Genomic DNA, 24,758 nt, shown 5'->3' on the forward strand with positions numbered 1-24,758 from the left:
ATATTAATATATTAATAATATAATATAAATGCTTATTAAATAATGGGGTTTGCTATTATGTTTGCTATTACTTGAATATAATATAATACAATATAATACAATACAATACAATACTAATATTATATTATATTATAAAATTTATATTATAAAATATTATATAAAATATATAAACATTCCTTAGCTCTATACACATGTCTATATATGTGCACATACACATATGGGCACACATCTAGATACTTATATGTATTTGTTTACATGCATATCTAGATATTTCTATACAAACATATAGGTGTGTGTATGTGTGCACACACATGGATATTTATACATGTGTTTACTGACACACACACACTCCCATACATTGCCCAAATCCTGCAGACAGACAAGGGGCCAATCTGCCTTCAGAAAATGGCGGCGTCCTGAAGCCGGTCCCAGAAGCGGTGACTGACTTTCTAGCACCAGTGATAGCCTATGGCTCTAATAAGTGGACTGCCAGGATTTTCAAGGAAATAGAATTGGAGGTGACCCAAAATCCAATGAAAAGAGGTCGTTTCTGTACACCGCCTCTGTTTGGGCCCTACTAGAGACTAAGCGAAGGGTAAGACGATCTCTCCGGAAAGCCAGATGGCCAACAGAGAGAAGGAGCGCATCTGTTTACTGCAAATGGCAGAAAACCCTCATAATAAAAAGGGGACGGAATGGGGCTGCACGCTTCCTAATCCCTGAGGCCAGGAAGGGGCGAGGGGGTTACTGGCCTAATTCCAATGGGAATGGCGGTTGGAGCCCCTTCTAGGAGAAGGTGAAGAAGTCCTGTCTGGACCACTCTGATACCTGAAAGGGCTTTTTGGTGCTCCGCTTAGCAGAATTCTAAGGCAGATGAAAGAACGTGATAAATAGCTCCTTTTATGACTGCAATAACATTTACCTGAAGCCAGAGGCTGAGCTAGGATGATTTGAATTTAAAAGAACATTAAATAATAGCAGCTCCCCTTTTCCCAGGCCTTTAGCCTAAAACTGCAAGAAGAAACAGTTCTGTTTCTCCACATGGCCCTCAAGACCAAGACACTTGGGATGAGGATGGAAGGAGGAAAAGACAGGTGCTACGGAACGAGGAACAGGAATCCTCTATCATCATTTATTGCTATAATTATCGTTTATTCATGTCTGACTTTTCATGACCCCACAGACCATACTGTCTATAGGATTTGGAGGACTCAGACTCTGAAGTAGTTTATCATTTCCTTCCCCAGTAGATTAAGGCAAATAGAGGTTAAGTAATTTGGCTAGGTGTTACCCAGCTAGAGAATATCTAAGATTGAATTTGAACCCAGACCTTCCTGACTCCTAGTCCCAAGTTTCTCTCCACTGAGTCTCTAGGCAATGGTTAAGTGTCACACCACTAGGGGATCTGAATTCAGCTTTTCCTTATTCCAAACCCAGTGCTCTATCCACTGAGTCATCTAGCTGCTGCTGCTTTCATCACCATCACCATCATCATCATTTTTTTTTAAATTTTTAACATATCAATGGTAGAGGTATCCAAAAAGGGAGATCATGAGTCCATTGACTTAAAAAAGGGTGTTTATCTGTGATTATGAATAGAAATACATCCTGAAAACAAGAAGGGGAAATCAAATGGCATTGAGAAAAAAAAACAACTGGAAGACTAATGTACTAAAGAGAGATATTAATAATAAAAAAAAAGAGTTAAGACAATTGGACTTCGAGTTAGAAAAATCTACACCCAAATTTTGTCTCAGACTCTTAATTGGTATGGAACTGTAGGTGAGTCACTTGCCCTCTCTCCTCTGTAAAATGGGAATATATCACTTTAATCAATCAGTAAACATTTATTAAGTGCCAATTTCATGAGGCTATTATGAGAATCAAATGAAATTTAAAGAATATTATTTGTATCACCCATGAAAAGTGGTTTGCAATCCTTCACATTTTATGTAAACACTTTTTGGTTACTAATATTTACTCTTAGTGTTAGTAAATTACAATTTCTAGTTCATTTTCATAAATTAATCCATCTACTTAAAGATTTTATTAATAATCATGATAAAAAGTAAAATAAACTCAGATGTTGTGTGATTTTAATAATACAGCTCTTCTGTTTCCCCTCCCCCCCCAAAAAATAGGAAAATATCTATTTCTGTCCACCTCTCACACATCTAGGCAGACTGGAGCCAAAACCAAATCTAACCTTTTTGACAGAAAAAAAAAGTGGGAAAGGAACAAAAAGAAATAGCACTTGACCTTCTTCCGAGAAGCCAGGACTAAGGTTGACCAATAGAGATCTTTATTGGACCTTGAGATGAAACGGATGAGTAATTTATTTGCACAGAGAAGGTCAATGCCACATTCTCTGATTTGAGCTGACTCTGCAGGCTTCCCACAGAAGGCGAAACTGGGAATGGTCCTCATCTCAGACTTTCTGATCTGGGTGGCCTTGGACAAATCCCTCAAACTCTCTTGGGTCTTAGCTATGAAAAAGAGACTTGGGACTAAGATTCCCGTCAGACTTAAAATTCTGCAAAATTCAGAATTTCAGAGTTGGTAAGAGCCTCAGTGACTAACTAGACCAACCTCTATGGAATGGGAATCTTCCTTACAACGTGGGTCATGGCTAAGACAAATAGGTAGCTAGGTGGATGGAGCATTGGACCTAAAGCCAGGAAGAATTCAGTTCAAATACTGCTGGCTGTATGACCCTGGGAAAATTATTTCACCTGTTTGCCTCAGTTTCTCCATCTGTGTAGTTGTTCTTTAGCTGTTTTTCAGACTTCTCCAACTCTTTTTGATCCCAGTAAGGGTTTTTTCTTGGCAAAGATATGGTGTGGTCCACCATTTTCTTTTCCAACTCATTTTACAAATGAAGAAACTGAGACAAACAGGTTTGCCCAGGATCATATAGTTATTAAGTATTTAAGTCTGGATTTGGATTCTCCTGACTGGAGTCCCAGTGTTTTATCCATTGCACCACCCAGCTGCCCATCTGGAAAATGGGGTAATAACAAAATTTCCTTCACAGTGTTGTCTAGAGGATCAAATGATATAATATATGTAAAGCACTACATAAATGCTAGCTGTTATAATCTAGTGTAATTCACTCATTTTAGAGTTGAATAAATTGAGATGGACATAGGTTAACTGACTTGACCAAAGTCACGGATCTAGGCATCAGAGGCTGGAAATGAATCCAGGTCCCAAGACTCCACAACCAACATTTTTTCCACTGTAAGGTCATTGGTGCCTTTTCCCACATAGGTATTTGAGTATGGCATTTGTGTTTCCCCGAGTCTTCTCTTCTCCCTGTTAAATGTCCTCATCTCCCTCAAATAATCCTGATATAGCAGAGACTTGAGACCCTTCACTATCCTGGCTATCTAGCTTACCAACATCCTTCCTGAAATACAATGGCCTCAAATAATATTCCAGATGTGTCCAATGAAGGCTGAGGATCTTTTAGAATAACCCCTTCCTTATTTCCAGAAGTTTTGACTTTCTCATGGGAGCTAAAGATCTCCATGAGCTTTTCTGGCACCCACATCACACAAAAAGTCTTATGAGAATAGATATGGTGTGGGGGGGAAATGAATAAAAATATATCAAAAGTATCTTAGGAGTAATGATAGAATCAGAGTCAAAAAGAACTTAGAAATTCCAAAACATCCTTAACAAGAAGTCATGAAATTTTTCCTTGAAAACTCCCAGTGCTGAGAACCTCATCTTACAAAGGCCATCTATCTTATTTTCATGTATTTCCAAATCTCTAGAAAGTTCCTCCTTTTATTGCACGGAAACCTGCCATTTTTATGCCTGCTGATCTTTGGTCCTCATTATTCCCAGCAGAGCCAAGCTGAATAAATCTAATTTCTAGACCTTCCTTCCCGCCAGATTCTCTCTGGAAAACAGGATTGTTTTAAAATGCAATGCCATTTTGGGACTAGCCAAACTAGCACAACATCAGATATTCAGATTTTAAAACATAAACACACATTTGGCTTGGGCAGCCAAAACATAATGAGAAAAAACTGCAGTCATAAAAACCACATCAAAGTATTCAATAAATGTAAAGCATTTGACATTGTAGCCCAGAAAACAGCGACGAATTTGTTAAAAGAAGTTTTACTGTGCTCCTTTCCAGTAAGGAAATAATCATTTTACTTTGTCGAGGTCAGAGTCTCTTTTATATGTCTTAATCACAAATTAAATCACTGGAAAAAAATTTTCTGGAGAATCAAAACCTAAACTCATTCCAGGGCCAGGGATGATTTTTTTGTTCAAAATTGCTGTTTTTCCTCCTCCTTCCTCACCTCCCCAAACCTCCCAGGCACTGGTATGATTCCAGTGAGGTTCTTTGAAATGTTTTTAAAAAATGCAAAACAAACCCAAAACAAAACAACAAAACCCAATAATACAAGGGCTGAAAGTCTGCACAAGATAAATGGGTTGGAAATGATCCGGTTGAAACCGAAACAAGTCCCATTCATTGAATGTCACATGTCCCCTCCTGCTCCATCCTGTGCAACAGGTCTAACCTCAAGCTTGCTAGAGGATAGAATTCCAGGTGTGTTCTTAAGGTCCCCCAGTGGGAAACTATCTCCTTGCTAAGTCCCTGCATTGCCACACGGTTCCAAGTTCTTATTGGGTTCTCGAGTAAGATCTTTGCCGTTACCTGTGCAAACTGCTCTTAGGTTAATTGCCCATATGTATCTATTACACACATATGTATCAGATAAAATTATATAGTATATATAATATAAATTATATTTTTCAGAATAATCCTATAAAATAAATTATTGTTGTTTTTCAGCTGTGTCTGATGCTTCATGACCCCAACTGAGGTTTGGTTTTTTTTGCCATTCTCTTCTCCAGCTCCTTAGACAGATGAGGAAACTGAGACAAACAGGATTAAATGACTAGCCCAGGGTCTCACAGCTAGTAAATATCTGAGGCCAGATTTAAACTCAAAAAAGAGGAGCCTTTCTGATCAGGTCCAATGGTCCATCCACTGTGCCAACTACCTGCCCTTTTGTTGTTGTGTCTGAATCTTCTTGGTCTTGTGGACCCCGCTATCCATGCAGTCTCCTTGGCAAAGGTATTAGGGGAGTTGGCTGTTTCCTTCTCTTAGCTGCCCCCAAGCTAAGTTATTATAGAGATTCTTGTTTCCATTTTTCAGGTAGAGAAACTGAGGCTTAGAAAGGCTTACTTAATTAGCCCCAGCTGTTCGATCGGTAGCAATTTTGGGAACTAGAGCTGAAGTTATTCTACCAATAGCTTTTCTCTTCCTATTCCTATTTTCTCTTTATTGTTAAAGTACTAACAACCTTCAAATATGCTTCCCATTTCTTTGGAAATATGCAAATATTTTTAAAGAAAGATACTTTTTGTCTTGAAAAGAAATCCTAGAATTTCTGAGCTGGAAAGAGCTTTAGAGATTATTTAGAGATGATTTCCTAACTGTATTATTTTATATGTAAAGAAACAGGCCCAGGAAGGGGCACCTGAATTGCCCAAAGTCAACCAGAAAATCCTCTTCACATTGGCTTCCTGGTCTAATCATCCCACTGATCCTGCCCCCTCCCAAGGGAATGGTCATCTCCTGAATGCCAAATCTAATGGGGTGTCCCTGTACTCCCCTCTCTTACTCTTGCTGAAGCGGCCAACCAGGAGAGAGACCTGCCGACCCTTGCAGAGGCCCCACTTTTCTGGGGCTCCCCAATACCAGTCGCCAGAGAGCCTGAAGCCCAGCCAGGACTCCCAGGGCAGAGGGGAGAGAGCCTCCTGTCTGCTGTCCCGAACCCATTCCCTGATGCCTGGGAGTCACCCTACTACTGCTGCTACTATTGTCACCACTACTACCATCACTACCACTCACTGCTGCTACTACTACCACCTCTACCACTCCTCCACTCTAACCAGAAAGCTAGCCCCTATATAATGCCTGCATATGTGCCAGGAACTATGTTTAGCACATTACAAATAATATCTTATTTATTCCTTGAGAACAGAGACTTTCTTGTGTCTGCCTTTAAGCCCCCATGGCTAAGCACAGCGCCTGGTATATCTTGTTGTTGTTCAGTTCTTTCGATCACTTCCAACTCTTCATGATCCCCTTTTGGGGGTTTTCATGGCAAGTCACAGGAATAAAGAAGAATTTCCTTCTTTGGCTCATTTTACGGATTAGACACTGAGACAGAGTTAAATGACTCACCCACAGACACTGGGTAAGAAGTGCTAGTTAAGCGTATCTATCTATCTATCTATCTATCTATCTATCTATCTATCTATCTATCTATCTATCAGGTCCTTAATAAATGCTTTTCAATTGGATTAAGAGTGTTAGAGCTGAAACCAGAACCCAGATATTCTGACTCCTACTCTAAGGTCCTTTTTATGATGTTATGCTCTTATATTTGCTTCTCCCCTTATCACTTTATTAACAGAGAAAAAATGTTGTTTAAAGGGCAATGAACTCAAATCTTTATTTCTAGCTTTCATTCCTTCAACAAATATTGATTGAAGATTTCCAATGTGTGGAGGACACTGTCCTTTCTAAGCAATTATAATTAGATTTAAATTGACAGTTTTCTTAAGAACAGGACTCTATTCTAACTTTTTAATAATCCATTTTGGGAAAGATGGAAACCTGGGGCAGGGGGTTGGGGGATGGAGAGAATGACAGAACTACCGTTAAAGGGTCAAGTTTTCTTTTTATCCAACTGATACCGCCAAGCCTAAGTTTCAAAGCATCATACACTAATCCAAAAGCTCTAAGTATGAAAAAAAAACACTATTTGACAAATTAAAGACCCAGAGCCAGCTTGTTCCAATAAGTACCACTAAGTTGGGCTCTCTCCTTAGCCAGTATGGTAAGACGTAGCTCCTTCCTTGTGGAGGAGGATTAGTAAAAAGGAAGATCCCAAGAGACAGAATCCTTAGTGTGCTCCCTCCACACCAAAAAACTGCATTGGTGCAGAGATAGTCAAAGTCAATTATTACTCATGGGCAAATTCAGAAATGCATTGGGTTTTCTGGCCATGGATTATTTCATCTGTAAAACAAATCTAAATAGATGATTCAGAAAGAACTGGAAAGACCTTTGTGAACTGATGCAGAGTGAAATAAGCAGAACCAGGAGAGCATTATAACACAGTAACAGCAATATTGTGGGATGATCAAATGTGATACAGTTGGTTACTAATAGCAGTACAAAGATCCAGGACAATTCTGAGGGACTTTTGACAAAGAATGCTATCCATCTCCAGAGAAAGAACTGTGGGAGTAGAAATGCAAATGGAAGCATATGATTTATCACTTTTTCGCTTGGGTTTTTGTTTTGGGGTTTTGGTTTTATAATTTTATTCACTTACAAAAATGAATACTATGGAAATATGTTTTGCATGATAATACATGTATAACCCAGATTGAATTGCCTGACAGCTCTGTGAGGGGAGAGGAAAGAATTTGGACCATATAACTTTGGAAAACTTAGGTGGAAGTTCGTTGTTAAAATAAAAAAAAAGTTTTAAAACTTTAATTTAATTTAAAAAACCTAAATAAATTTTGTAATTCTTGAGCATCAAGGTGTGTACTCTTGATATCCAGTGGGCCATTGATGGTCAGTTGGCAGTCCTGGCAGGGCTGGCCAACCACATGCTGGATTTATGAAGAATATGTATTCCAGGGACAGATGTGCTTCTAGGCATGGATACTTCCATTGCTGGTATAGCAGAGATTGTGCCAGGCCTGGAGTCAGGAAGACTCATTCAAATTTGGCCTCAGACATCCACTAACTGGATGATCCTGGGCAATTCACTTCACCCCATTTGCCTCAATTTCCTCATCAGTAAAATGAACTGGAAGAGGAAATGGCAAACCCCTCCAGAACCTTTACCAAGAAATAGGATCACGAAGAATCAGACTTAAACTGAAAAATGACCCAACAGAAATAATATTTATCTTCACTGTTTGCCTTGCTTTGGCATCAATAAATCATTTTGGCAAATCTATAAATGAGCTAGGTTGATCTTCCTTAAATGTCAAAACAAACCCATATCTCCTCCACTTTTCCCACCCCCAAGCAGGGTCCCATCATTTTGGCCTAAGTACTGTTAGTTGCCTTGGAATATCAGACTTGCTAAAACATGCCACTAAACAGAACACTGAATTTTTCATCTCAAAGCAGCCTGCCTTAGCACCCCAAAAAACCATTTCTACTATTAAAAGGGTTAAGGTTTTCAAACATATGTTTTTCTTTTCAGAATAACATTTTTTTCTTGCTAACTCTCAAAGTTTCAAATTTCAGATGTGAATTTAAAACCAAAGTGAACACTAAAGTGACTGTTTGGTTATAATTTAGAAGGGAAAAAAATAACAAAAATCCCACCCACCTAGCATAATAAGTAAACCAATATAATCTGGCAAAAATAAGGGAAGGCTATAGTTGGCAAAAGACTTGAAAGACAGTTGATTTATTGAACACCCACAATAAAATGGGCTAATTTGAGGCAACTGATGGCGAAGAGGCTAGTCTGGAGACAGGAAGATCTGAAACCATATCCAGCCTCAGAAACTTACTAGCTGTGGGACCCTGGGCTAAGTCACTTAACAAACAGCCTCAGTTTCCTCAAATGCAAAATGGAGATAAATAACAGAATCTACCTCATAGGGTTTTTATGAGGATCAAATGAGATATTTATAATAACAACTGAAAACAGTGCCTGGCATGTAGTAAGCACCATATAAATGTTATTCCCTCATGATAGCTCCCCTTAGTTGTTTTATAGAAGATTATATAGTCCTGCATCTAGATGCAAGGGATTTTAAAGGTGTAGGGGAACTGGCTGCTAGCATGAAGACAGCAAATGTAGTGAATCTCCTCTATCTGGGACAAAGAGGGGATTAGCTACCTGCGCTCCCCAAAGTTACCAAGGATCTCTTAATCACCAGATTCATAGATTTTTCTTCTTTTTACAATCTTTATCCTCTTTGGCTTCTCTGCACCTTTAGGGACCCTGTTGACTGATACTTTCTGCTTTTTACATTGTCTCCCTTAGCTACAAAGGCACCAGAATCTCTAGTCTACAAGTCTAGAAATCCTCCAGCTAAGCTTTTTCTATTTTCCCTTAAACTGATTTCTCTCCTTTATTTCAATATTTCTGATTCTATCTAATTTCGCAGGCCTGAAACATTATCTTTTACTCTTCCCCCTCTCACTGCTTCTCACCAGATACTAAGTCCTGTCAGTTCCCTGCCCTGCAACATCTTTTGAAAACTTCTCTATTCCCATTGCCATCAGTCAAATGCAGACCCTAGTTTATATAAGCCTAAAATACTGGGACAGCATCCTAAAAAATCTTCTTGTTTATATTTTCTCTTCCCCCTCCAATCAATCCTTCATATCATTCCCAGAAAAATCTTTCTTATTCAGAGCAAGTCAAGTCGTTCTTCAAAAATCTCAAGTAGCTCCCTCTCGCCCATCAAATAAGGTTCAAGCTCTTCTGCTGGGCATTCAAGTCTCTTCGCAATATGGTACCACAATATGGTACTATCAACTCCACACCAGCTTTATTTTCTACGATTTCCCATTACGGAATAGGGTACACATAGGTAAAAAGTCAGTTCTGATATGAGATGACATTTTGTTTTTGTTCATTTGTGTCTAACTCTTCATGACCCCATGGACCATAACACACCAGGCCCTTCCACCTTCCATTTTCTCTTGAATACTGTCCAAGTTTATGTTCATTGTTTCCATGACACTATCTATCTCATCCTCTGCTGTCTCTTTTTCCTTTTGCCTTTAATCTTTCCCAACATCGGGGTATTTTCCAATGAGCCCTGTCTTCTCATATCAGAAGTATTTAAATACAGAGTGTTATTTAACTAGATTAATAAATATATTGTTATTTAAAGATTATTTGAACACAAAGCATGATTTTGGATGAATAAATATATTATTATTTTAAGGCTATTTAAATACAAACTATTATTTAAATAGATTAAGAAATATATTATTTAAAGATTATTTTAATATAATGTATAATTTAATTAGATTTATAAATAGATTATTATTTAAAGCTTATTTGAATACAATGTATTATTTAACTAGATTAGTAAGCATATTGTTGTTTAAAGGTTATTTGAATATAAAGTATGATTTAACTAGATTAATAAATATATTATTATTTTAAAGTTGTTTAAATACAAAGCAATTCAGCTTCAATTTCAGTGACATGTATTCCCCCCAAAATACCTTATTATGCAAAACTGCACAAATAAAAACCACAGAGTTTATGGGGAAAATAAGACTCCAAACTTTGCCAATGATGCATTTTTAAAAGATAGAAACCTAATAAGAACAGTAGCACAGTTTTATACATGTTAAAGAGTTAAGAAATTCATACATAGAACAATGAATGGCGGCTATCAAGTGGCTGTTTGGCCTACAACCCAGGCTGCATAACCAAATTGGGTCTCCAGTGGGCCATGGAAAGGTTGTGTCTTGCAATTTATTGAGATTTAGTGTAGCTTTCTGCATTCTTTCTCTGTTTCTCATAGAAGAAAATGAACAAACAAAAATTTGATCTTGTTATGGTCTTAATGTTCCCTAATATATCAGTTATGCTGGAACATATTCGTGTTTTCAAAGTAAGCACTGTTGCAGAATTCACTCTATTCTCCAACCTAACTTGACTATCCTGGATCCTCTGAAGATAACTGGCTTTCCCAAACCTATATTTTTGATCTCGTTGTTCCCTGTGCTTGTTTTGGCCTCTTCTCCAACCTGAAAAATGCCTGTTGTATCATTGTAGCTCAGCCATTTTTATTGTATCTAACTCTTTGTGATCCTATTTGGGGTCTTCTTGGCAAAGATATTGGAGTGGTTTGCCATTTTCTTCTCCAGCTCATTTTACAGAAGAGGAAACTGAGGCAAACTGGGTTAAATGTACTCTCTCCCACAGCACCCAACACAATGCCCTGCACACAACAGGTATTTAATAAATGCTCACTGGAATGAAAATAAATTGTGGAACACCTTCATCACTTAGTATTCCCAGTATATCTGCTGACATTTTTGTAGAAGCCTTTAACACATGAAACTTCAAGGCTTTCAGTGATCTTTGACTAAACTCAAGCTCTTGTTGGCTTGTTGCTAAAATGCCACACCATTCCTGGCTGCAAGGCTATGCCAACTGGCAGCTGCTTCTATTAGAAATCTATGCCCAGCCCCACTGTCTTGACTGTTCCCTGAGGATCCTAATAAATGAACACAGTCAAGTGGCTCAAAATCAGAATCAATGCAGTAAGTACATCTTAAATCAAGGGTTCTTAATCTTCTTTGTGGCATGAATACCTCTGACAGTCTATGAGTCCCTTCTCAGGAAAATATTTTTAAACATAAATTTAATTTTTCAATAAATATAAATATATTATAAGATAGTAATATTATATAACATTCTTATTTTATAATTTTAACATAGAATTAGTATATACTATATAAAAATAATATATAGCATAAATGTATCATATGATGAAAGTATATGTAAATATAATTGTAAATGTATCCTATTATAATTATATTAAAAACAAGAGCTATATCAAAACTTATATACACAGGATTACAAAGAAAATCAATTATATTGAAATGAAAATGCATTTTTTTAAACCCTTGTACTTCAGTGTATTGTCTCATAGGTGGAAGAGTGGTAAGGGTGAGCAATGGGGGTCAAGTGACTTGCCCAGGGTCACACAGCTGGGAAGTGGCTGAGGCCGGGTTTGAACCTAGGACCTCCCGTCTCTAGGCCTGACTGTCACTCCACTGAGCTACCCAGCTGCCCCCAAAAATGCATTTTTTATCTAAGTTCATGGCCCCCTTTTTTCCCCTAAAATCTTAGAAGTTCCTGTCCTAGATGCAGATGATTTTAACAACTTCTATTATATTTATATATAGCTCTACATAGATGTAGCCTCTTGAAAAATTTAACATTATTTCTCAAGTCAACAGACCAATATAGCAAATGCACCTTGAAGACATGGGCTTTGCTTTCAAATCTTTGCCTCCCCAGTGGTTTATGCACTTAATAAATGCCTGATGAATTGAAATAGTTAAAAATTTTTTTTCCATTTAATTTTGTTTTCTGTTTGAATGTTGAGAGATGGATCATTTCTCTCTAACTGCCTACTTGTATTTATAGTCGTAAGAGGGAAAAAAGGCAAGCTTTGGCATAAGAAAGCCTAGTGTTCAAGTGATGTTTCAGACACATATCTCTGTTTCGATTATAAGATACAGGTAAGTAAGTTGTAGATCTGCACCAGTGGAGAAAGTTTCCACACTTTCTAAACCATATCTAAACCTCATACTGATGACTTAGAGATCGAAACCTACTTTCTTTCTACCCTCCCACCTCCAAATTATGAATTAGTTTTGTAAGCTACACTAATGTCACTGATTACAGAAAAAACCACAGATTTAGAACATACTGCCAACTATTCCACTAACTCACAAGCATTCTGATCTCGAAATTTCTCATAATTTCTGTTATTCATTTGGGCCCACATTGTAAGAGTGTCGCCAGCCCGGCATGCACGGATATTTCATTAATCCAAACCAGATGTGTGAGGTTAGAATGAAAAGGTGAAGATTTCATATAGGATTACTTCCCTCAGTTTACATATTTGCTTAAATCTCTGCATCCTAGCTAAAAAGTGGCCATCTCAATACTGATCACCATTGAGGCTCTTTAAAGAATCCCAGAGATGAAAAACTCCCTACTCCCTGTCCATTCCATCCTTAAATAGTTTTAATCCCTTCTACTATACCAGGTTCTGCTTTTCTCAACTTCCATTTTTAATTCAATTTATAAATATTTGCTAAGCATGTGTCAGGCCCTGTGCTAAACTGAAACAATCAAGGAAAAAAAAAGACAGTCCTTGCCCTCCAGGAGCTTACAGTCTAATAAGAGAAGACAACATAGAAAAAAGAGGCTATATATATATATATATATATATATATATATATATATTGGTTGGTGATTATTGTCCTTCGTATTTGAAGATGACCAAAATGACATTATGATGTCAAGGACTAATACAAGCTCAGGTCAGGCACATAAGCCCCCCTACTCTCCCCAAAAGGGGTGGGGTACTCTAGGTGCCTATCATCTTCTATTCTGAAATACATTCCCCAATTGTCTTTTTGTCAGTTAAATTGAAATTGTGAACTTACCATTATCCCTTTATCTACCTCCTCTGCTCCTATTTATCTGTTGCTAAATAATACCAGAGGAAATTATAATCTTGATACATGTGTCTACTACCAATTTATGTATCCTTATTATTTTATTATTATAATGTATTTATTATACATGATCTCAATTAGTCTTTCATTACAGCAAAATGATTCTTCCATGCTTACATTCTTCACAACTACTATCCTAACCTGACCCTTCTCTCCTTTAACCTCCCACACCAAACTCTTGCCTCTCTCTCTTTCAGCAATGGATGTCACCTCAGAGATTACTGAAAAAAAAAGAGAACTCTTTCTGTCCCTTTTCGCCTCTTCCTTCTTCTCTCCTATGCTAAATCTTGAAACAACTTGACTTCGTCCTCTATTTTTTTCCTCCTTTATTTTAGTTTCTGGCCCTTCTCTTCACAAAAGCCAAGCCCTCTACCTGTGCCCTAGACCTCATTCTCAAATGTCTCTTCTGGCAAGTTGTCCCTACAATCATAGCCCTCCCTCTATCTCTATTCCTTTAATCTCTCCTTATTTGCTGACTTCTGCATTGCCTGCTACAATTGTGCCTGGGTTCCACTCCCCCTATTCTTAAAAACACCAAAAACCTTGCTTGATTTGACCATCCCACAAAGCTGTTCAATTCAAATTTCTAGAAAACACTTTCTACATACATTCACCTTTTTTGCCCTGTAGCCTCTGACTTCAGCCTTGTAACTGCTCTCTCTCTTTTCTCCTGAGTTACCAGTAATCCCGTAATAGCCAAATCTAATCATCTTTCCCTAGTCTTCATGCTTCTTGACCCCCTCTGTAGCATGAGACACTTCCTCTCCTCATGAGTGCTCTCCTTTGGGTTTTCATGACTCTTCTCCCTGCTTGTTCTTTTCCTTCTGTCTGATCTCTCTTTCTCAGACTCCTTTGCCAGATTCTAGTCCATCTCACAAATTTTTCCCTCTCAGTGTAATCACAGGGTTTTGTCCTGGAACCTCTTCTCTTTTTGTTTTCTATATTCTTTCTCTTGGTGATCTTATCAGCTCCTGAGGGTTCAAAAATCATCATTATGGGGATGAGTCCCAAATACAAGAATCCAACCCCAGTCTCCCTCTTGATCTCCTGTCCCAAATCAATTGCTTATTAGATATTTCCAACTGGATTTTATAAGCATCTCAAATATGATTTCTCTCAATACAGAACTCTTCTTTCCCCCTAAATCCATCATCTTCTTAATTTCCCTATTTCTGCCAAAGGCAACACTACCCTTCCAATCATCCAGGTTTGTAAGCTTGGATTCAGTACTCTTAACTTTCTCTACCCAATCATTTGCCAAATCTTGTTGATTCTACCTTCATAACATTTCTTACAAACTTTCTTTTTTTTTTTCTTAAACCCTTACCTTCCATCTTAGAATCAATGCTGTGTTTTGGTTCCAAGACAGTAGAATGGTAAGGGTTAGGCAATGGGGGTTAAGTGACTTGCCCAGATCACAAAGGTAGGAAGTGTCTGAGGCTACATTTTTTTTTTTTTTTGTATTTTAAACCCTTAACTTCTGTGTATTGACTGATAGGTGGAAGAGTGGTAAGGGTAGGCAATGGGGGTCAAGTGACTTGCCCAGGGTCACACAGCTGGGAAGTGTCTGAGGCCGGATTTGAACCTAGGACCTCCCGTCTCTAGGCCTGGCTCTCAATCCACTGAGCTACCCAGCTGCCCCTCTGAGGCTACATTTGAACCTCCCATCTCTAAGCCTGGCTCTCTATCCACAGAACCACCCAGCTGCCCCCACATCCTACTCTTTCTTTCTAACCAAATATGGGCCCTAATCACATCTCACCATGACTACTGGCAACAGCTTCCTAGTTGTTCTCCACGCTTCAGGTCTCTCCCCTTTCCAATTCACTCTTCACATAACTGAGAAAGTGATATTCTTAAAGCTTAAATCTGAACATATATCCCATGCCCAAAAATCTCTAGTGCCTCCATATTGACTCTTAAAAAAAAAGTACCAAATCCTGGGTTTGGCAGCTAAAACCCATAATAATTTAGCTTCAGTATATCTTTTTGGTATTATTAAACTATATTCCATGCTCTCTTCGGTTCTATTGAACTAACGTACTAGCTGCTGGACACACATTTCTTCTTGATATATATTATATCATTACATATATGTATATACGTATATAAAATATATTATGTATATCTTTGCACAGACTGTCCCTCTCCCCATGCCTGAAATGAACCTCCTCTTTATCTTTGCCCATTAAAATCCTTGGCTTCTTTCATTCAACCCAAAGAACTTAAACTCTTTTGCATAAATGTTTGTGTTATATGAAGATATATTCTTTTCCCTGATAGGACATAAATTCCTTATGCCAGGGATCGTTTTGTTTTTTGGGTTTTTTGGTCTTTGGCTCCTTGATGCCCAGTATAATGCCTCACACTTATCATTGATTGAGTTCTTGTATTCTTTCCTCTGGTCCAAGATCTGCTTTGAAACTACAAAAGTTTGAGTCAACAATTTAGCAAAATTTTATCAAGTGACTACTACGTTCAAATCTCTGGGAATAAAAAGATGAAGTAAGAGACAATCCCTGTATTCAAAAAGCTTACAATATGGTGGGATGATAAGACCTGGATGCAAATAAGCTCTCTTCCACATGATGAATCTTTCTAATATTTAAAGACAGAAATAAAATTCCCATTGTTTTCCATTTTCTTTCCTTCTTTCTCTCCACTCTTTGGTGGAAGGTATCAACGAACATCTTGGCACAGCAAGGTATAATGCAGAAAATACTGACCTTGGAGTCAGAAAACCTGAACCTGAGCTTGAGATTAGCCACTTCTGAGCTGTGTTAACATGGGTAAAATCTTCTAACCTTTAAGACCTCGGTTTCCCCTAAGAAACCTTCAAGCTCAATCAGATGACACATCCCATAAGCCAGGACAGAGATAAAAATGCTGATCACTCCAGGGACTAGTAGAGTTGGGTAACTTGGAAACTAGAACATTCACATCTCCTAAGAACTGGCTTTCTTCTAAATGCTGCCAAAACTTAATCAATACATCGTTTGGTTGATTTAAGATGGCAGCTATGATTCTCAGTGCACCACAGAGTTCACTGTGGCTGATAGGCTTTGATCCCAGGAGACTGAAGGCTGGAATGCTGAGATGCATGTTTCTCATGTATCAAGATTGCAAACATTCAGCAGGATTAGAGCTGCAGACCCTATTGTCTTTATGCATTGATCACGTTGCTTGTCTTCTTTGAGGACAATTAACCTACTAAATTAAATATTTATATGAACTGTGGATAGTTACTACTGTCCAACCACAAGGTATCTGAAGCCACAAGTCTGTCTTCATGTTCTTCATAGTGGTCAAAACTCAGTGTTTTCACTATGTTCCTAAACTACTGAGATGCTTAACGCAGCCAAAAAGGATGTTTTTGGTCTAAGAAACTTTTTTCGATGATCTTTTTTCCTACAATTAGTCAAACTCATTGGAGAAGGAATTAAAAATGAGAATAATCTATCTTTTCTTGCTGAACTACCATCTTGGCCTTGTATTAAAGAAATATTCCCAATACTAATCAGAAAAAATTAAAATAAGTCAAACTGATTTTTATAAAAAAAAATGACCTTTTTTTAATTCAATCACTTCCTTGCTCAAAAGCTTTGAGTATCTCTCTATTTCCTAACTCAGTGAATTCACTCTTCAGTATGGCTTTTCTGCTAACAGCCTTTGCCTCTATTCCATTTTCCCCCTTTATTATTACTCACCAACAAATCCATCAACCCTGCATAAACACTGATTGTTTAGGTCTCCAAATTTCTCATTCCCTACAACTGCAGCCAATAATTTTTTTTCTGCTACTTCATTGGACTCTTCTCCTTTAAAAATAATCTGTAATATCTGTCAAAAGCCTTCCATTATTAATGCTATCCACTTTTTATATTTATTTTATATATTTATATTCTATTATCATATAATATATAATTACATCATATTACATTATCCCATAATATATTATTTTAGATTATCAGCTCTTACTCGAAAAGACCTATGATCTCCTGGATGTTGTTATTCTTTTCAACAATGTGAATTCTAACTTGTTTATGCCTAGCTATCTCATTTCTGCCACAGGAATTCCATGCACCATTCTGGACAGGATTCCTCAACTTCTCTTGACATTTAAAAGATATCAATGGAGCGCCCCAGGTATGCCCTGCTCTTAACACATGGCCAGCCCATCTCCATTTGCACTACAACATTTTTCTGATGACATCCTTTACTCCAACTTCTTGGTAATTCATTCTTTGGAATATGTTGTAGCTTGATCATTCCCATTATATGCTATATCCCCTGTCCTCTGGGTGGTATTCACTTTCAATTCTTTAGAGGCTGTATTATTTAGTGACAGGCAATCACTTCAGTGGGAACAAACACCTAATTTGGAGTTCAAGGAGCTGGGATAAAAGATCTAAGTTCTGCCACTTACTACCACCTGGGCAAAGAACTCCAAAATTTCCATTTAACAAGTGGGTCTAGGCCAACCATCCCTTCCTTTCTTCCTAGGCTGCATTCCTTTGGATAGCTCCATCATTTTCCTTTTTTCTTCTATCCCTGCTTTTTGGCTTTCTTTGAAGGATGTCTTCCCCCATTAGACCATAAGCTTCTTGAGGGTGGGAACTATCCTTTTTTTATATTTGTATCCTCAAGGCTTAGCACAAGGCCTGGCACAAAGTAGATATTTAATAAGTGTTTGTTTACTGACTCACCAGTGTGACCTTGTGCAAGTCACTTAGCTCTCTAGGTCTCATTTTTCTCATCTGTAAAATAAGAAGGGTAAACTAGATAAACTCCAAACTCACCTTCATCTCTAAATCTGTAAACCTATATGATCTCAGCATTCTGCAAATAATATTGGAAGAATACCAACATGAAAAATGGGGGCCCTTGTTTTAGTGACCTATTCCCATGTTAAGTTTGTAAATTTTTTTGTCTATTCAACTGAGATGTATATCTATATCTATATGCACCCAAATCAATCATAAGCTATTTGAGAAAGGATTGTTCTGTATTTACATTTTGCAGTAGAGTGCTAGGCACACACAGTGTGCTTTTAATAAATGATGAAGCCAAACAAAAGTTGCTATAATCAGCTCCAAACTTAAATTTTGTTGTTGTTCAGTCATTCTGATCATATTCAACAGTTTGTGACAACATTTGGGGGTTTCCTTGGCAAAGATACCAGAGTAGTTTGCCATTTCCTCTTCTAGATCATTTAATAGAAAAAGGACTGAGATAATCAGGGTTAAGTGATTTACCCAGGGTCACACAGCTAGGAAGTGTCTGAGGCCAGATTTGAACTCAAGAAGATGAGTCTTCCTGACTCCATCCCCTGCATGCCACTTAACTGCCCTAACATTTAAATTTAAGCTCTCAGCACACCCCAAATCTCAAGTTTTATTTATTTCTTACAATCCAAGGGCATTACAGCCTGGATGTGCATGGCTTTTCCCAAGTTGACCCCAGGACTGTATCATAAGTCAATGAAAAGGAGGGATATAGTGTAGTGAGTCAGTTTTGGATAGGATGGAATGGGATGCCTTTGTCATCCTTTCTCAAAGTTCAGACACCACATTTCCTTGCCTACATTTGGTTTCCATTTGGACTCGGTGGCCTCTTCAAAATGCAAACGTTATTCATTAAGATACAACTGACATCGAACGGTTTACATCCACTGAACCAATTCTTGGAATATTTGTAACAGGATGTGGGCCCCCAGCTCACCACTAATACCAGTGGGCTTCATGGTTTCCTCATGCCAAGGGTACATGTCAGGCTGCTTAGTCGTGTTCTAGCTTCATCCCTCAGGAATTCAGAATCACCCACGCCACTTATGAGGAAAGGAAGATACAGACGTGGGGTACCGAGACATTTTCTTGGCCTCAAACTGTCTTTGGGGCTCATCCCATACTTGAATTATCTAACCTTTTGTAACTAAAACTAGGAAAGGTAATTATGAATGAATCCCTCAGCTGAAAATTCATAGCAAAGACAGAAGCAGCAGCCTACTGATTATCTCCAATACAGTCTGTCTGGTTTGTTTGCAGTTATTTGCATGTTGTCTCCCTCATTAGACTATAGGTTCCTTGAAAACAGTGATTATTTATATTATAATACATGTATATTACTTATTACAATAAATATTTAACTTTGTACCCTCAGTGCTTACTAGAATATAGTAGGCATTTACTATAATTACAAATTATATATATTTATATAAAATACATAAAAATAATTATGATAAAATATATAAAATAATAAATAATATCGTTCATTGCCTCGTTGACTAATTGAACAAAATGGATTTTTAAATGTTGTTGCTTATATTACTTCAAATTCTTCTTGGTTTGGGCAGGAAATAAAGATAAGAACAACCCATCTCTGACCTCAAGATAAGAGAATCAAGCCGGAAGATTCAAATAGAACAGTATAATTTTTTTTTTTTGTGAGATAAAGTGGGGTAGAAGATGGGGAAGACTGGTTTGTTTGGGAATTAAAATTGTTGGATATCATGAGATCATCATGTTTGTGGATCGTATAGGAGGTTTAGAGATCATTTAATGCAATCCCCTCATTTTCCAGGTGAAGAAATGGAGGCTTGATTTGGTGAGATAAATTGTTCAAAGACATCGTGTGACCTGATTATTTTAGGTAACATGACTATCTGTTATTTCATAACATTAGTTATCACAATATTAAATCTCCCTGTGCTGATTGGTACTTGGAGATAATCTCCCTTGTTTTACTAGTGTCATATATAATAGGCACTTAAGAAATATAATATCTCGTATGAATTTGTCATCATCTGCTCAATGAAGGGTCCCTTAGTGCCCTCTTCCCAACTGACCACTTCAAATTGAGTGCTAAATCTGTAGCACTGACCACCGAAGGGCTCTCTTTATCATTATTGATGTGATAATGGAAATTGCTCCTTCCTCAAGAGCCTAAAGAAATGCAAAGATCATCCCAAGTAGGATTTCTTCTTGGGCTACCATCTTTATAGTGAACATTTATAAGACACTGGAGAGCTGGGCCTGGAATTGGGAAGTCTCATCTCCCTGACTTGAAATCTGGCCTCAGACACTTACTTAAGCTGTGTGACCCTTGGCAAGTCACTTAACCCTGTTGGCCTCAGTTTCCTCAGCTGTAAAATGAGCTGGAGAAGAAATGGCAAACTACTCCAGTATCTTTGCCAGGGAACTTCTAAAGAGTGTCACAAAGAGTTGAACACAACTGAAAGTAACTGAATAGCAACAACATAACAGATGTTATCTTTACAGATGAGGAAACTGAGGCTGAGAGAGTATAAGTGACTTGCTCAGGATCACATAGCTAATAAGCATCTTAGGACTCAAATTCAGGTCTGCTTGATTCCCAACTTAGAAATTCCATCAACTATACTACTTAGTTGTCTTTATTTCTCTGAGGAGATTTCCAGTATCCCAGGCTCTGGACATAAGGCTTGAGGAGGAGAAGATGGATGGACACTGCTATTCCTCCACAAGTCTAGACATAATAAGGGAAACATCCTTTAGACTGACTTTGCATTGAGGAAGCATGCAGGTCAAGAACAGAAGTAGCAGAAAACAATTAGGTGAGAAGTTCTGAAACCTCTTAGGGCCACTGACCCCAATCCAGTGAAACCTATTGACCTCTTCTCAGAATGTTTTTAAAGGCATGCAACAAAACTGGTGGGATAATAAAGAAAAGCAATTATTCTAAAATCCAGTTATCAAAATACATATTTTTAAAAGTTCAAAGACCTCAAAAAATAAGAACCTATGAGCTAGATGATAAGACCCCAGAACCTATACCCCTAATCAACATAATCATACACAGTATCGCATAAACAGTAATCCTAGAAAGGATAGGACATGTATTGGTCAAAATCTGTATATTAATTTGCTTACTTGCAATTGACACAATCCTAAGTAACTACAGATCTACTCACAAAGAATTATAAAGCTATAAGAGACATAGATGTTCTTGAAAAATAGAAGTACAAATTTATTCACACAATTATAAAGGTATAAGAGACATAGATGTTCTTCTTTAAAAAATAGATGTACAGGGGGCATCTGGGTAGCTCAATGGATTGAGAGCCAGGCCTAGAGATGGGAGGTCTTAGGTTCAAATCTGGCCTCAGACACTTCCCAGCTGTATGACCCTGGGCAAGTCACTTGACCCCCCATCGCCTAGCTCTTACCACTCTTCTGCCTTGGAGGCAATACACAGTATTGACTCCAACATGGAAGGTAAGGGTTTAAAAAAATAGATGTACAGCTCTACTCACAAAGAATTATAAGAGACATAGCTGTTCTTGAAAAATAGATGTGTGAATAGATAGATGTATAACTATAACTATGTACATAAGATACATGTAGGAATGTGTATATATGGGTATGTATACACACACAGAGGAAACTCCTCAAAGACTGTGCCAGATTCCTTCCTAAAGTAAACCCAGCAGCTACTGCTAAGATTAATCAACCACCTCTTGAGACACTTGGCACCAGAGGACCTGCATTAGCTGACTTGTCTCACTCTGTGCTGAAGGCAAGTCCTTCCACGGGCACCAGCTTTTGCTTAGCCATTCACAGAAGGAATCGGGGGATGCCAAGGCAGAAAACGTGACAGCCACATGAAGGAAGCCCTCAGCAGAAGCCAGGATCTTCTAGCCCCAAAGGGTTCCATCTAGGAGTCTCTGTAGCTCACCCAGTTGTCTGTGCCTCAACGCCAACTCCAGTCACAGCCTCCTATTATGCCACTGATAACAAAACATCAGCTATCTACATGGCACCACTATTTGAATATCTCTTTTCTTATCAAGGGCATGACATACTGGCAACACTGGCTCACTGGAGTTCTGAAGCGATGAATGACTTCATAAGCCATCAAAGTAGACATAGCATAGATAATGACCTATCTTACTGAGTTTGAGAGATCTCAGTTTCCAGAAGTTTTTAGATTAGATATTGCGGGAAGTGAACCTCTCCATTCAACAGTGGCATCACAAAGAAGAACCTGAGTCTGAAAGTTAGGAAGAAAGACTTTCAATTCCATAAAGACTCTCTTCATGCCAGAGGTCTTAAGAAAAAAAAATGTGGCCTGAATGTCCCTTTCCATCAGAAATGTGATTAAAACCTTGTGGGAATAAACAAAAATAAAACCCCATACCTTGCCAGGAAAGCACTGCCCACTACACCTTCTCTCCAACAAATTAATAATTTCCCGGAAACTTTGGAGCAGAAGACATATTTAATCCACTGTACGTCTGGAGATTCTTCTGTGCTAGGATGTTAATAGACCCATTTTTTTCTTTCTTCCCTATAAGAGCAGTAATCATTCCCTCATCTACAAGGGAAATATATAATCCAGCTGTGGCCTTTATAGTAAAAACACAACATCTGTTGATCATTGGTAACACTGGTCTAAGGGCAGCTAAAATCTAGACAGATTTAGGGGGTTTAAGACCCAAGCAGCCTGGGCAAGTGACCCTATATTGCACAACTTTTTTGAGCTGACATCTGAACTTTGCCAAAAGGGATTGCCTTGAACCCATTTAGATTAGCTGTACAGAATATCCAGGCTCTAGAACAGAGACTTCTTTAATATCGCCCCTAAGTCGACTCCAGGAGCTCTTAGCTGAGGCTGGGAATGGGCCATTTTATAAGCAGTGGTTTTTCCCCCCCTTTCTGAGTGCCCTTTTTCATGACACCAGCAAAGGGGAGGTGAGACTAGGGGTTTCCAACCCCATCCACACATTTCTGGGATAAGATTGCATGCCAGGGCTCAATTCAGTGAGATGGCATTGTACTTTAGCAGTTTGGGGAGCCACATACTTTTTTTCCTTTAGCTAAGAGAAATGGCAGTGAAGTCAAATCACCATTTCATCCAGTTTCCCCACCTCCAGGTCCATAAAGCAAAGATATTCCTGGGCACAGCATGAGAACATTTTAGAACCATTCCATTCCCCCCCACCCCTTCCCTCTCCCATCAGTCCTTAAATAAAGCATCTCCTCTCTAACCCCCAGACAAATCGCGCTTAATTCACCCCATTCAAATCCCTAGTCCCCAAGCACACTCTAGTTTTTACATGTGGACATACAGAAACATACATGTGCTGACCTTTATGCACACGTCTAAAGAAAAAGGCAAAGCGAGACCTTGCAAACTTCCTTTTTTTTACCCCCCCCCAAAGCATGCCAATGCAGCTACTGTACTGGAATGTGCCCCCTCCCTCCTCCCCAACCCCGAAACTCAGAGTCCCTCTCCATTGCCAGACAATAGAGCAAGTAAAATGAAACTAGACTTACGGCTATGGCTTGCAGCCTTTCCTTGTGCAATTCTGCCTCCGCCATCCTAGAGAAGAGGGCACGGGAAGAGGGAAGGAAAAAATGGGGGGGGGGTGCTGGGGGAGGAACGCCGCAGTCACCAAGAGAAACTGAGTTGCACCGCAGGGTATTTTTGCACCGAGCCCGGCACTGCTGCAAGGGGAAGCGCCGGGCCCCTCGCAGGCACCGCAGTGGACCAGCAAGCTCACGGGAAGCTCATTTTCGTCACTGGACCATCGCCTCCTTGCCTGCCTCCCAGCTGTACTGCTAACTGCATTTCAACGCGGCTTCTGTGTTCCGATGCTGTCACACAAGCCATGGATGTGGGCTGGGAGCAGCTGAGCAGAGGGATAGCTTGCATGGCTAGGAGGATTTTTTTTTTTTTTTTTTTTTGCCCTGACGTCTCAGCTTGTTTGCTCCGCCTCTGGGGTGTTGGGTCACAACAGGAGTTGAACATCAAGAGAACGCGTAGTAATCAGAACCTGCATGAATGCAGGGGAATGAGACAGCTGTGGGATTGCAAGGCTCTGATGAAGTGCGGGGGCCGGGGAGGGTGCGAGAATAGAACCCGCCAGACAAATTCCTTCGAAAAGGAATTGTGTTCTTTAAAAAAAAAAATTTTTTTTTGGCTTGTTTGGGGATCAAACTGCAGTCGGGGCGGGTAAATAACCCGGAACATAACGGGCGGCTATTGCTATACAAGGGGCATCGGGACGCAGCAGTTGGTGCATGAAAATGTTCCACTGGGCTTAACTTCAGAGGAGGAATGTGGTCAGGTCTATTCTGGGTATGGATGGATTGAGGAGCGTTACACAGCTGGGTGGGGTGCGGGGGGAGGGCCCCCTCTCTGCGAAGGGTTCCCGGGGGCTGAAGAGTCAGAATCCCTGCAATCGACGGCGGGATTTGGTTACATATGTGTGGTGTGGCATGCCCTGCCCTGTGGACTTTGCAGCAGACAGCAATGGCTTCAATCTGCCGGCTTTGAACGTGGATACATTTGCCCTTAGGAGGTTTTGCTGGGGTTATTATGTTTCCAGCTCCTTCCTCAGGCGTAAGCGAGGCTTTAAAGTCAAGCGAATTTCTGGAACCTCTGCCCTCGGGCCAGCCGAGGATGTGCC

At 39.0% G+C, this 24,758-nt stretch overlaps 1 protein-coding gene across 2 annotated transcripts in view; it reads right to left on the reverse strand.

Moving 5' to 3' along the window:
* Window positions 1-24,465, reverse strand: part of PALM2AKAP2 (PALM2 and AKAP2 fusion) — a 532,981-nt gene extending 508,516 nt beyond the window's left edge. For both annotated transcript variants that reach the window (XM_044660528.1, XM_044660543.1), the window contains exon 1: window positions 23,623-24,465. In XM_044660528.1, coding sequence (XP_044516463.1) covers window positions 23,623-23,667 — 45 coding nt within the window. In that variant the 5' untranslated portion in view covers window positions 23,668-24,465. The remainder of the gene's footprint in view (window positions 1-23,622) is intronic.
* Between the last annotated feature and the right edge of the window lie 293 nt (window positions 24,466-24,758).

The sequence above is a fragment of the Gracilinanus agilis genome, chromosome 1 (assembly GCF_016433145.1).
Source record: "Gracilinanus agilis isolate LMUSP501 chromosome 1, AgileGrace, whole genome shotgun sequence".
In the NCBI taxonomy this organism is placed as follows: domain Eukaryota; kingdom Metazoa; phylum Chordata; class Mammalia; order Didelphimorphia; family Didelphidae; genus Gracilinanus; species Gracilinanus agilis.